Source organism: Primulina tabacum, chromosome 9, assembly GCF_025594145.1.
Source record: "Primulina tabacum isolate GXHZ01 chromosome 9, ASM2559414v2, whole genome shotgun sequence".
Lineage (NCBI taxonomy): Eukaryota > Viridiplantae > Streptophyta > Magnoliopsida > Lamiales > Gesneriaceae > Primulina > Primulina tabacum.
This window is the reverse complement of record NC_134558.1, coordinates 34879422-34894303: the sequence shown is the minus strand read 5'-3', so window position 1 is coordinate 34894303 and position 14882 is coordinate 34879422. Positions and strand designations below refer to the sequence as shown.

Sequence of the window (14882 nt, the reverse complement as noted above, 5' to 3'; positions counted from 1 at the left end):
ATGCATGTGTCAACCTGACTCACCGGAATTGACACCCTTGATACCTGCAGTGAAAACTAATATTTTTGATATAAAAAAATATTTTTTTAATGGGTTAGGTTGAAGATGTGTCTCACAAAATGAATTAACCCATGAAACGATCTCCTAGGAGTTAGTATTTATTTATGAGTAAGATAATTCTTTTTTTTTAATTTTTAAAAATATATGATATTTGGTTCAAACTTTATAACAGAGATGTTATGGTTAATTTGTGATGGTATCATCTACTCTTGTTTTGCATCAATAATCTATTATCTACTTCTTACGTCGCAATTATATAATTTATATTTATTATTTTGTTCGTCCCAAATATATAAACATGTATCATATTCAATAATATTTTTCTACTATTTTACTAATATATCCCAATTTAATTCGAGACATTGTAATTAACTAATTATTGAAAATATAACAAATCATTTATATAAACACTCATGAAAAATGAGTAAAATTTAAATATGTTTGTATAATTGATATTACGAATGAATTTTTTAAAATGTATAAAAAAAAAGAAACATATCTATAGACGGATAGAGTATTATAATATATATATATATATATAATATATATATATATATATATATTCTATATTATTAAGTATGAGTGGGTTAGAAAAACTGCTTGAGGAGGCCAAAATTTCAATAATTACAACCACGTCAATCTCACGTCTGAAATCTTCCACAAAAATGAAAGCCCTAACCGTGCCAACACATTTGAAAACTTCTCAATTTAAAAAAACCTTACGGTTAGTATTTTTAACGCAAAAAATCTTTCTTTTTTCTACCATAATATTATTATTATTTTTTTACTGAAATTAAATTTAATAGAAAAATAGATTTTTTGTCATCCACAACAGTGTGTACAAACATTATTAAGTGTTATGTTACACGCAACGCGTGTGCCTCATCCGCTAGTATATAGAATGCATATGTATATATTAGCCGTACGTGTGTACATTTACTGGTATTATTTAATATTATCTCTATCTCAATTATATAAATTTATTTTTTCCCCAAAAATTATGAGATTTTTAGATGTCAATTATACAAACAACTTTATAATATAATCATTATTTAACTAGTGTTTATATAAATAATTTTGATATAAAAATTGTTGAAAAGATATAATGTATTTAATGATAAACAACAATTAAATTTCACACCACCTAAAAGTACAAGTGTGAGCTGCATTATTGAGATGGATGGAATATTTTTTATTAAAATTTTAATGTTATTGTCTTTATTATCTTTTTTAAAAATATTAACAAAAATAGAAAATAAATTAAATGAATGTTTGAAAACCGAATTCGCATATTAATTAATGAGTAAACATTAGACAATGAGGCATTAAAAATTTAGTCGGTTCAAGAATTATTGGCGTAATGTATATAGATTTTGGGAAAAACTTGTGTAAGACGGTCTCATGGATCGTATTTTGTGAAACACATATCTTATTTTGGGTCTTCCATGAAAAATTATTATTTTTTATGCTAAAAGTATTACTTTTTATTGTGAATATCGGTAGGGTTGACCCGTCTCACAGATAAAGATTCGTGAGATCATCTCACAAGAGACCTACTCTTATGAATAATCATGTTTATACATTCTATATGTTGACTTTTGTTAAATGTAGATGAATTTAATAATCTCAACAAATGGCCATTTAATATTCGAGTTGATAGAATAAATGAATGTTTAACTAATGATTTTTTTCTTTCTATTAATATTTTTCGGATTAGAATGCCACATAGAATTGCTCAATGCAATTTACATGACTAATGTGATTTGTATATTATTACGTTAGCCTGGGAGTTTTTACCCATTACACATTGAAAAATAACAACTATAACTTCCATCGTCATAAAAAAAAAATCTCAACAAATGATTGGCATATATTATCTTGATCCATTGGTCGATAGCTCTCTCTAGTAATATACTCCCCCGTAATGTTTTTTAAAAAGTTGCTCATTCGTGAATATTTATCTAATATGAATATCCAAAGACCGTAATATTGATTTCATCATAAATTTTTGTAATTTAAATTAAATTTTTAGCTATTCATGTAGTTACAATTTAATTATTCTAATAGTTAATTTACACCAAAAAAACTAAGTATTTTCAGATAAATTTTTCGATATATTTTATGTTCCCATGATGTGTCATCTCGAACATTCATATAAAGTGTGGGCCCGAACTTATTTATTTTGAAATGGACGGTGGCCCATAGAACATCGGAATATGCCCTCTCCACTACACATTCTTTATGGTTCACTTGATGGGTTTTTCTCTTGCATTTTAATTATTTAGTTATTTTTTTAAAAAATTGTACAAACAGATTTAATTGAATTATGGAGAAAATATTTATTATTCATTTTCCCAGTAGATTAATTTGACCACTTCACTTCGTAGTTTTGTCAAAGAAACTTGAATCACGACCAACAAAATAAATGAAAAAATAAAATAAAATAACTCAAAAAAGATGTATATACTACTAAGTGGCCTTAAAAGAACGATCTTGGATTTCTTAGGTATAATATGGCATCACTATTAACTATTAGTTAGTGGATGAAAAATTATTAAAACTTGTCGATTTCTTTGTTAGCAAGCAGTATTAGTGTTTTATAAAGAAAGATGAATCAGGCAAAATTCCCTATGTAAACAGTAAATACTTGTGCATTTTATCGAGGTACTGAGTGATTTGTATTTATAAAATCTATAAACTCGCAATTTAAACATATTAAAATTATATATTAAATAAAACAATATAAAGTATAGATAAATCACCTATATTGATAAGAAATCTAATTTTATAAGAAAAATTGGATAATTTTGTGTTGAAATGCATATAATCTTAAATTTAAGATAAAATCAAATTATATGTAGTCCCATTTTGGGGAAATAGAGCTGACACATGCAGCCTATGCGTGGGTTGTATGTGTTCAGTTAACATGTGTGATTGAGCCATTAAGTTTTTATAAAAGATATAGGTTTTGAGATGAAAGAGTTTGGATTCTTGCCATGATTTTAAATCAAAGGTTTTAGAATGAATATATTTCAAATGATTAAGCCGTTGAATAAATTTGAAATTGAAGCAAATTAAGATATTTCAAATCCTTCAATTTGATCTTGAGTCAAATAGATTCAATGAATTTGAAATCAAATACAGTTAGATTGCACTATATGAATTTTAAATTAATTTGATTGATTTGATGAATTTATGTTGGGTGATTTTCAAATCTACGCAGATGCAATGTTAATTATGATAAAGTTAAAATACATCTAAGATGAATGTCATTTCAAATCCACATTCAAAATAGATTCTTCTTCCATTATAAATCAAATTCCCTCTTCTAAATACAACCTTAAATCATTCAATCCAAATACAAGTAAAAGATCACACGAGTTTAAATATAAATATAATACATAAATGAAAATACATATTAATATGTAATTAGACCTGATTTAATTTAATTTGAAGGTAAAAGTAGAGCAGGAATAACATGATACATTAGCGGCTAGTGATGATGGTACGTGGACCTTCTGATTAGTACAGCATAGATTTATTAAAACATGATGATTAGACATAAAGCAAACTTGCACTCCCACTCGTGCACAATGCCTAATATCATGATCATCGAAATCATGTCGACTATATATTATTAATAAAATATCATAGCATGGATTGGATCCCTTTGCACCTTGGAATCTTGAAAAACAAAAAATTGAAGTACTATGTATTAGGTGCACCTTGGAATCAAGATTTATTTGTGTCTCGGATTCAGTCATGACTCAATATGCACTTGCCATGACACCTGCTCAACACAAACCTTTATATCTCGAGTGAGTTGGTTATATCGATAAGATTTCAACTTAAATCTTCTAAAACATCAAGAGTGTATTATTGTGATATATTTCATAATATAACACACGATAACAATCTAATATATAACGGTAATTAAGGACTGCAGCATAAGATTGATGATGGAGAGGAGGACCACACACACACACACACAGAGATATATATATATATATATATATATATATATATATATATATATATATATTGTAAACTTGAAACAGATGATAATGGTGTAAAAAGATCCCTGATAATAATGAACCCGCCGCTCAAGAAAATAACAACTTTAGCCTTTTATGCACATATAAAGCAGAAAAGAAAGGGGAAATCAATGCAGACATTCACAAGTTGGATACAAAGTTTATTGAACTTTATGTGGAACCTTTCGTATGTAGCTCCAATTATTGTACCCGCATACCTGGAATCTTTCTTTTTATTTTTACTTATTTTAAGAAATTTCCCATCTATAAATAGCACACATTTATCCTTTTCATCAGCAATTGCCCAAGTTATAAACTAATACACCAAAAAGTTAGTTTCATCAAGTTTTCGTTTTCATTTTGGCAAAAACTGACCGAGAGAAAAACTTACATGGGTTTTTTCCTTACGCAGTGTCGGAGAATCCCCAAGGGACTAAATGCAGGTTGGATAAACTCGAGAACATAGAAGAAGATACTGCTGCAGATTGGTTACCTGTCACATGCCCGCTACCAGAAACCCCTATTGAATCAATGGAATTCTTGGCTAGATCATGGAGCCTCTCTTCAGTCGAATTATCAAAGGTTCTTTGTGATATGCACGATACAAAGAAACTAGCCAATGAGCCACCAATGTGTCCTCGTAATGTGGCTCCTCCAGCTGATCATGGAAGCTCTTTGCTTTCTGTATGCACACAAAACTTTCTGTTTCACAGCATAGATACCAAATACACAGCGTACATTTTTGTTCCTACTTTCACCTGGTGCGAACTTATTGCAGCAGAATCAACCATTATTGGTTTCAGAGAGTCTTCCAGTGTCTCCGAGAGGAAGTGCTGATATGAAGGTAAACTACCTTAGAGCCACTCAATATGTGAAATTCAATATCAGGGTCGACTGATGCAACTAAAAACTTTCTGATCAATAATATATACTTTCTGATCAATAATATATGATATTAGTCTCAAGATATCAAATATCAATAAGAATGTCTAAAAACGAGAAACAGATGCCTGTATTCATAACAATTTAGTGGCTTCAGTAATACACTGTGCATTTGGATATAGGTATTTGGATTTGGGAGAATAATCATAGTTTAAAATCTACATTTTTCAAACTTATTAGGATGGAAATCGAATTTGAAATTTAAGCAACAAAAGTATTTTGCCAATAAAAGGGATTTCAAATGCTTCAATCCGCTCAAGTTATATTTGGATTGAAGAATTTGTGACGAAAGATTTTCAAATCTATTGATTTAAATTCCTTGACTTGCTTGAACGGACAAAATTGAAATTTCATATCAAGTTATGCGATTTCAATAATAACTGTGGTGAATTTTCTAAGATGAGTGTCATTTGAAACCATAACTCAAATCCTTCTCCAAATCGAATTCATCAATCCAAACGAATCCTCAAATCCATCAATCAAAATACAACCTAAGATTAATGTAGAAATGCAATGCGAGTATGATGGGACAACCCAAATTCACGCACAAAGTACACAAATAAATGATTATTAACAACAGAGGATTTACTCAAGCTGTATAAAGTACTTAAAACTTCACCACTAGATATTGCAGCTTTCATGCAAAATCTTACCATAATGAAATCAAGATCCAAATAATGACAAACGTTTTCTACTCATAGATTTGTTTGAAATATTAATCACTTGCATGTAACATAGTTACAGCGTGTTCACAATCTGCTCAACATGTGTTGGAATTATTTCCACTGCATCAATCTCGCAACTTAGAATTAATTTCTATCAGCGGTTGATAAAGAATGGGGTATTAACTTCAGGTCAAATAAATTAGTGACAACATTAGAAACTTCAGACAAGTAACCACACTCATTGCTATTATTGTAGGGGCTCTACCGAAGCATAATAAAGAAAAAAACAATGGGGAGATGGATAAAAGATCAAAAGGAGAGGAAAAGGCAAGAGAATAGAGCTCACAATGCTCGATTGCATGCTGCAGTTTCGGTGGCAGGGGTTGCTGCTGCTGTGGCTGCTCTTACAGCCTCATTGGTGACGTCTCCAGAAAAGTCAGGCACCAAACATAAGAAGTCCTCCATTACATCGACTGCAATTGCATCTGCAGCAGCTTTAGTTGCATCCCACTGCATAGAAATAGCAGGGGAAATGGGAGCAGATCATGAACAAATCTTGTCAGCTGTGAATTCAGCAATCAATTCGAGGACCAATGGCGATATCATGACACTAACTGCTGGAGCTGCTACAGGTATCCATTGTTAATTCAAGAAAGACAATTATATCTTTTCTTCTTTTTTATCTGATTAGAAATCTTAATAGACGAACTGATCATATTTTATCTGAATAAAACTATGCAGTTTGCAGGATTATACAACTAGAATCACGGCACAATTTGATTTACTCTCTTATATTGAATACTAATAAGTCATATGTAATAGCACAGCCCTAAGAGGGGTTGCAACACTGAGAACGAGGTCGTGTAAAGAACATGGAACTGCACCAGTAGCTCTGACTGAGGAAAATGCCAGGAGCAGCAAGGATTCGAACATCTCAGCAGCACTGAGTTTTGCTACCGAAGGGGGGGAACTTCTTAAGCGCACGAGGAAAGGTGATCATCTGGGTGGAACAACTTTTAGCCTAAGACAGATATTATAAAACAATTATCTTAACCATTGTGATCGTTGATGCAGGAGATCTCCACTGGAAACAAGTCTCCTTCAACGTTAATTCAAATTGCCAGGTAAAAAAACAAGATACCATGGGCAAGACTGATGCATTTTATATTCCTCAGAGTAGAAAACTTATGGTTTTACAAAAAAATTCAAACCATCAAAAACAATATGCTACTCTGATTCTAGACTTTTGTTTACTTCTGCATTTACTGAAGTGTGAAATGAAACAGATAGTGGCTAAAATGAAAAGCAAGCGCATGGGAGGAACATTCATGAAGAAAAAGAAATGTATGGAAACAAATTCCAAGATACAGGTGAATACATGTTCTAATTCTCCATCACTTTACCCTGAACTATACTTTTCCTGCTGCAGGTATAGTATCTGATATATATAGCGACGTCCCAGCTTGGCCCGGGCGGGATACTGAGGGTAAAGAAAAGATGGCATACTTTTCATTACAAACTGCTGACAGGATAATCGAATTCGAATGCAGAAATAAAGAGGACAAGCAGATGTGGATTGAAGGGATTCAAAGCATGTTGCGCATGAATATGAATATGAAATGATTTCGAGCGAGAATAATGAGCTGCAAAACAAATGGGTCATGTTTTCCAAAAAAAAAATATAGTTTCTTTGGCCTCTGAAAATAAGATGATCAAGGAAGACACACTAAGGGGTGATGATCAACAATGTTTATAAACTGATAATCTGTATTGCTTCAAAAGCCAATCTGAACAAAATGAGATAAGCTAATAAGTAACTGAATATTAGTCTCGTGGAGGATTTCACATAGAGAAATGTGTGAAATGAAGCGAATTTTCCGTCATTCTAGTTCCTTCAGCAAATCAATATTATCAACAAAGACCTGCAATGACAAATACAGAACATAATGAAGAGATATATGAAACATAAAATATCAGTAAAAACAAGTCTTGGCATTGTTTGAATACGTAACATCGAAGTTTTGTCCCTCAAATAAAAAACAGGTGAGATCTATTTGGTCCCACCTTGTCTGGGTAAAGTTCAAGAATATTACTTAGATTTTTATATCTGTCTCGCATCACTATTTTTCCAAAATCTTCTACAAAAAATCACCGAACAATCTGCTCGATTACTGAAAAACTGAGTAGCACGGTTTTAAAGATGAAGAATATAAATGAGGTAGTTTGAGCTATAAGTCTATGCAAAGCATCTCGTCGCCAAATTATAGCCCTATATGTTTAGTCCAAGCAAACACCTCATATCTAAGTCCTACTAGGCAGAGTACCAACAGATGTTAATTTACTACAATTCACTCTCTTATATGAAAGGATTTCACATTCAAACTTAATGAATAAGCAGAACTTTTATGCTTCTCATCATCTAAAATTTAGATATGATGCCACGATGGAAATTTTTTTTATTCATACCCAACATATCTCATAGGTGAAAGGCATACCGTCTTCCATCCATCAGGATCCAAGCAAATGGCGATCTTGGTATTTATACCTGGCAAAGGTCCAGGTTCACGAATGATTTCACCTCCACAAATTTTAATTGCCTCAGCAGTCTTATATACATTGTCTGTGCCGATAGCAATCTGTTGAATATGTGCACTTTTTATGATTATGACATAAAGTACAGTGTCAAAGGATTTTGGTATAGTTAGACAAATCTAATAAGATTCCTTGGCAGCTGTGTGACATCAATCTAATATAATGAAGGTTAAGTCGGCCAATCTACCTGAGCATAACCATTTCCTTTGTTGTATTCTTGTACGCCATAATTATATGTTAGTACCAGAACTGCATTTCTATCTTCAAGACCGTAGCCCATCACGGCATTTGTATACTAAATACAATAATATAAAAACTAAGGTCAATGATGATCATAGTTTGTGGCATCATAAAACAGAAACACACATGAAGATTTGAGCAACATTTTAAACTAAAATGAAAGCTTTTGTTTCTAATCAAGGAAAAGTGATTATTAGTATGAGACACAAGAATATTCCGATGATTATGCAAATGGAAACACAAATTAGAAGGCCAAAAATAAAATATTTCAAGTGGATATTGTAGAAAAGTAGAAAGATATATTGTAAATACTAGAAAGATTTATTTGGATCATTTATTATTTTTGTTAAGATTGAAGTGTATCAATTGGTTGATTATATAGCCCATAATTGTAGGACTATGCTAACCCATTTAGTCTATTTATTTAAGCACATTGTATTGTAATTAATGTGTCGTGAAAGCAATAAAATCTCTTGAGTTTTTCTCAACTTCATGGCTACTGCTCAATTTCTTTCATGGTACCAAAGCTAGGATCTACCCTAGCCTGATAATTTCCTTCCCTGCCCTATAATAACAAGTCTGCGATGGCCTCAAGTTCCTCGTCAGACATAGATTCCACAAACACCACCTCCGCCGTCTGAGTCTGTAAATCCGAGTAGGATGGACAACATGCCCATTCAATTAACCATTCACAAACTGAATGGGAAGAATTACTAGAATGGGCAGAATCTATATATCACTCATAAAGGAAGGTAATGGAAAGTATGGCTCTCTCTATGGCAAGACAAAAGAACTGGCCAAAACATAAGCAACCTGGAAGAATTGGAAGGCTGAAAATTCCTTTTTAATTGTCTGGTTAATCAATTCAATGGAGGCGTCGATCGGGGAAACTTATTTGTTTCTTCCCACAGCGAAAGAAGTATGAGATCCTGTCAAAGAAACATACTATGATCTGGAAAACTCTGCACAAATATTTGATTTGAAGACGGGATTGTGGCAAACCGAATAAGGTGATCAAGATGTGATCGAGTACTACAACAAAGTTAAGGCTCTGTGGCAAGAGTTATGATAACAAATGGTCTTGCCAACCTCATACTGTCCGTTTCCTGGAACGATTGGAGAATGATCGAGTCTTTGAATTCTTGGCTGATTTGAATACAAATCTGGATGAAGTCAGGGTCAGAATTCTTGGAAGAGTTCCATGCCATCTATTCGCGTTGTATTTGCTAAAGGCGCGAAGAAGGTCGAAGGAAGGTTATGATAAGTGAGAAGGTCCACATCAACCTGAAACTTCTGCGTTAATTTTTTTAAAAAATAGCAGAATACTTCTCAACTGAAAGGCTGGCAGAATAAGAAGGGAGAAAGAGTTGTGTGAACATTGCAATGCCCGTGATATACAACAGAAACTTGCTGGGAGTTGCATGGGAATCTATGTAACTGGAAGCCTTGGTCATTCAACCAATCAAACTATGATCAAAAGGCGTATAAATGTTTCAATCCAAAATCTGGAAAATATTTTGTAACCATGGATGTGACTTTCTTTGAATCACAAATTTTTTTAACACCACTCTTCAGGGAGGGAATACCTTTTGGAGAGTTGATGTTTGAACATGAGAACGAGAAGACAACCGAGTCCAAAATGACTTTTATGTTAATTTTCCACTGCCTAATCTAGAAGGAGCAAATCCACCTATTCAAGGTGATCAAAACGGCAACCCAAACATGAATATAAGTGAGACTAATCTGGACAATGGTAGAAGGTTTGGACATGTTTATACCAGGGGCAAAAATCTTCAAAATAAAAGGGAAACATTCACACTTCCGCATGATAAAAAGTCCAACCTGAAACCAGATCCGAAAAGTATAGAAACTGTTGACACAAATGCAGGCAGCACATAATCTGAAAATCCAGGTATGATTGATTTGCCAATTGCACTTAGGAAAGGAACTAGGGCCTGTACCCAATATCCCCTTTCGAATTTTGTTTCGTGTAACCATATATCCCGTCACACTTAGCTTTTATCTCACATTTGTCAAGTGTGGGCATACCAAAGTCTATGCAGGATGCTCTGAAAGTTCCTGAATGGAAGAATGCTGTTCTTGAAGAGATGAATGCTTTAACAAAGAATGAAACATGGGAGCTGGTTCATTTACCCAAAAATAAACTGGTAGTCAGTTGCAAGCGGGTAGTTACATAACTCAGATGGAATCTGGAAGATACAAAGCAAGATTAGTGGCAAAATGATTCACACAAACTTATGGAGTGGATTGCCTAGAGACTTTTGCACCTTCTTCGAAATTAAACACCATTCAAATCCTACTCTCTCTTGATGTTATTTTGGAATGGCCGTTACATCAATTGGATGTAAAAAATGCTTTTCTCAATGGAGATTTGGAAGAAGACGTCTATATAGCTGTTCCACCTGGATCTGAAGATAAAGTTTGAAAACTTAAAAAATCCCTTTATGGAACGAAGTAAGCTCCACGTGCCTGGTTTGAAAAATTCATCAGGTTTGTTAAGAAAAAAAGATATGAATAAGGGCAGTCAGTCATACAACGTTTGTAAAACATAGAGATGGTGGTAAAGTTGTAGTCTTAATTGTTTATGTGAATGACATAATACTCACCGGGAATGATTTTGAGGAGTTCAAAAGGTTGGAAAAAAGTTTTGCAGCTGAATTTGAAATTAAGGACTTAGGATCCTTATGTTAATTCCTGGGGATCGAGATAGCCATATCAAAAATGGGAATTTCAATGTCGCAAAGAAAATACGTCTTAAACTTACTGGGAGAAACTGGAATGAGTAGTTGCAAGCCAAGTGACACACCCATGGATTCTAATAAAAAATTAGGAGAAATTACAAAGGGATTTCCAGCAGATAAGGATCGATATCAACGTCTTGTAGGAATACTCATTTATATATCCCATACAAGACCTGATATTGCTTATATTGTAAGTGTGGTTAGCCAATTCATGCATGCTCCGTATGAGGAACACATGGAAGCTGTGTGCAAGATTTTGAGATATTTGAAAAGTTCTCCAGGTAAGTGTTTGTTTTTCAAGAAGAGTGATCAAAGAAGTGTGGAAGGTTTCATTGATGCGGATTGGGTTGGGTCTATCTCTGAAAGGAGATCCACCACGGGTTACTGTACCTTTGTATGGGGAAATCTCATTACATGGCGAAGTAAAAAACATGATGTTAAGGCACGAAGTAGTACAAAAGCTGAGTTTAGACCTATGTCAAATGGTGTTTGTGAGATATTATGGATTAAAAGAGTACTTGAAGAGTTAAACCAAGAGCTTATGTTGTATTGTGATAACATATCTGCCATAAGCATCATAGACCTCAGGTCCAACATGATAAGACTAAACATATTCAAATGGACAAACACATCAATAAGGAGAAGAAAACTGGAGTAATCTGCATGTCTTTTGTCACCACAGAACAACAGATTGTTGAGGTGTTGACAAAGGCACATTTCAGGCCAAAATTTGAATCATTTATTGACAAGTTGAGCATGAGTAATATCTATGCACCAACTTGAGGGAGGGTGTAGAAAAGTAGAAAGATATGTTGTAAATAATAGAAAGATTTATTTGGATATTTTCTTATTTTTTTTGAGATTGAGGTATATCAATAGTTGATGGTACAGTCCATAATTGTAGTAATAGTATACCCTAGCCCACTTAGTCTATTCATTTAAGTATCCTGTATTATAATTAGTGAGTCGTAAAAGCAATAAGATCCTTTTGAGTTTTTCTCAATTTCATGGCTACTGCTCGATTTCTTTCAGACATGATAATACAAGATTTGCATGCTGCAGACCGGACATCATTTAAAGTAAGAAGATATCAACTCACTTTGTCCTCAGGATTGTCTCTTTTCCGAAGAAGCTCCATTCCAAAAGCCTTACTTAGTCACGTATGATAAGAATTCAGTAGTTCATATAATAATTCAATTCGAAATCAATATAATTCAAACAACAATTTACCGTTTTGTAAAAATCAATAGAACGGTCAAGATCGCCAACTCGAAGCATTACTTGACATAGGGGTTCAAAAATAGGCCTTCTCTCTATAAGCTCACATGTATAACCATCTGGATCTTCAACAGAGGCAATAAATGTAATCCCATCTTCGTCCTGACCAGGATCCTGTTTCACTTTGCCTCCCTTGAATTTTACTAGATCAACTGTTTTGGCAACCTACAGAGAAAGTTCAAAACATTAAAGCCAGGTAAATTTTAATATATTCTAAAAGTATGCTAAAACAAAGGAATGTCATAGCCTTAGATGGTGATGTATACCATATCACGAGATGATGCTTCCTTTAGATGTTAGAATTTAGTGCAGCATTGTTGCATGCTACACATTTCACTTACATTTTCAACTGCTATGCCGAAATGTCCAAATCCAGTTCCAACCTCGTAATTGTCCACACCATAATCTGGAAGCACACAAAGTAAAAAGAATCAGCAGGCAAATGTAATATGGAGGTTCAGAAATTTAAAGAACATACTGTAGGTAAGTTCCATAGAAAAATGTGATTCTTCAGGCCCGTATCCAAGAAAAGCATTTGAATACCCATCCTCGGGTATATCTCGTTTCCTCAACACTTTCATGCCCAAACATTCAGAGTAGAATCTGCACTCATCTTACAGAATTTAACAAAAACAAAACTAAAACTTAATTTACGCCATATATGATATCAGAAAAGCATACCTTATGGTCTTATCCAGATTTCCAACACGAAAGACAACATGGAGCAATCTTCTATTGTCAGTTTTTGTCCACTCGAGAACATTTTCCTCATTTAGAGACGTGGCTTGAGCAATTTCCCACATCGGAGTCCTAGTCTCCAGTTTATTATCCTCGGTTCTCGACAATTTTGGAGCATTTGTGGCAAGTAACCCTGACAGGGAAAAAACTTGACCATTGAATAATGTTATTTAAGTTAGCCACTCATTCCACAACTTTCTTCTTGCTAGAACAAAGTAGGAATTTATGAAGTTCATGATTTCATAGTTAGACAGTCGAAATGGCAAAAGAACTGTCCAAGCTTATATAAAACAAACAATTTGCTGAAGCAATCTATTTTACACTGTTTTTATTTAAAAATGAAGGAAAATGATAAAAGAAACTCATTCATTTCATTCACCGAGCCACAAAAACCTAATAACTATCTCCTATTATGTGAAGACTGAAGCAACATAATCGTTCTCTTTTAAAAACGACAAATAGTTAAACAAATGCAAAAGCAACAACCACCCTGATCTTTTTACTCTACTATGCCCGGATGAACATAGTACAAAGCAGTCACATTTCAACTCCAGCATAAAATGCATTGTAAAACAAAAACAAAGGAAAAAACACAATTTCGAATGATAAGCGGAACCACTTTTTCTTCAAGCGATACAAGCATATATAAATCCAAGAAATTCCCTAAATTGCGAATGTGTACCAGTGCCGAGCTGAAGAAGGGCGATTCTACGAGATTGGTTTTCTGCAGAAGCATAAAATCCATTGTATTTGTGATTAGAAAACGAAAATTTGAAGAGATGAGGAGAAAATTGAGCGGAGCAGATTTGGAAAGCCATTTCGTCTTTATTCTTGTGGCAGTTATTCAGTTTCGCTGGTCACTCCATTTAATTCACTTCATTTCAAATCTACAAGGTCGACAGTCCTGGGTCGTTTAATAGATGGGGCTCTGAATCATGTTAGCCCAATATTGCAATTGGGCTATACTGTGATACTAAGATTTTTACTACAAAAACATTGTTTAGAATATACTGAAAAATATGATATACATATATATATGTATTTAATTTTATCTTATTAAAGGTATTTTTTTTTCCCATATATGTAATGATATTTAGTTATAATTTCATTATATTAAATTAGAGACATTGTTAAAAGTGTTTGATGTATTTTAAAATTTTAAATACAATTCGTTGTTTGAAAAAATTAACAGAGTATTTGAAGCAGGGGTGGAGAACAATGTGGACAAAGCTGGGCATAAGTCCAGCAGATATTTTTTTAAAATTTTAGGCCTATGTATGCATGTATAAAGCCCGATTTATTTAGAGATAATTATTAAATGTGTAGAATCATTATCTCACAAAAAACAAAACAAAAAAAAAAAATTGATTGAATTTTAAAGTCCAATTAATGTTTAAAACAAACCCAATTCAAATGGGTGATTAAATGTGTAGATTTAAAACCCAATTCAAAAGGTTATTATGTGTAGATTGTAAAATCATTACTGAAAAAATAAAAACAAATCGACTACTGAAGATTGAAGAAGAATGGTGCACGCACGAAAACAGCTTCGGTAAAAATTGAAGAAACAA

General features: G+C 33.1%; 2 protein-coding genes across 18 annotated transcripts; one reads left to right on the top strand and one right to left on the bottom strand.

Annotated features, from left to right (window-relative positions):
• Window positions 1-4150: 4150 nt before the first annotated feature.
• On the top strand, window positions 4151-7324 carry LOC142504448 (VAN3-binding protein). The gene is given in 10 exon segments (XM_075617314.1): window positions 4151-4241; window positions 4441-4739; window positions 4873-4930; window positions 5802-5852; window positions 5855-5877; window positions 5958-6333; window positions 6529-6693; window positions 6776-6825; window positions 6988-7045; window positions 7131-7324. Coding segments are annotated over 10 exon segments (1365 nt in total).
• Window positions 4358-14169, bottom strand: LOC142555501 (lactoylglutathione lyase GLX1-like). 17 transcript variants are annotated; one of them, XR_012822421.1, is made up of 13 exons: window positions 13994-14169; window positions 13255-13444; window positions 13052-13176; window positions 12915-12979; window positions 12526-12738; window positions 12395-12442; window positions 8481-8588; window positions 8197-8337; window positions 7520-7623; window positions 7080-7181; window positions 6586-6722; window positions 6048-6211; window positions 4665-4927 (listed from the first exon to the last, which is right to left on the bottom strand). XR_012822421.1 is itself a non-coding variant. In XM_075666390.1 (9 exons), exons 1-9 carry the CDS (start codon window positions 14127-14129, stop codon window positions 7582-7584), a joined length of 1068 nt encoding a protein of 355 aa, XP_075522505.1. In that variant the 5' UTR covers window positions 14130-14169; the 3' UTR covers window positions 6404-7581. The 17 variants fall into 17 exon arrangements, 1 of the variants encoding a protein (XP_075522505.1); XR_012822422.1 differs by having other exon boundaries at window positions 7105-7181; XR_012822416.1 differs by having other exon boundaries at window positions 4665-4776; window positions 4853-4997; window positions 6586-7623.
• Window positions 14170-14882: the final 713 nt, after the last annotated feature.

Coding starts and splice junctions, on each gene's coding strand:
- LOC142555501 (XM_075666390.1), bottom strand. CDS start 14,129: ATGGCTTTCCAAATCTGCTCCGCTCAATTTTCTCCTCATCTCTTCAAA. Junction 13,445..13,993: donor CCTTCTTCAGCTCGGCACTG/GTACACATTCGC, acceptor TTTCCCTGTCAG/GGTTACTTGCCACAAATGCT. Junction 8,338..8,480: donor AAGGAAATGGTTATGCTCAG/GTAGATTGGCCG, acceptor CATATTCAACAG/ATTGCTATCGGCACAGACAA.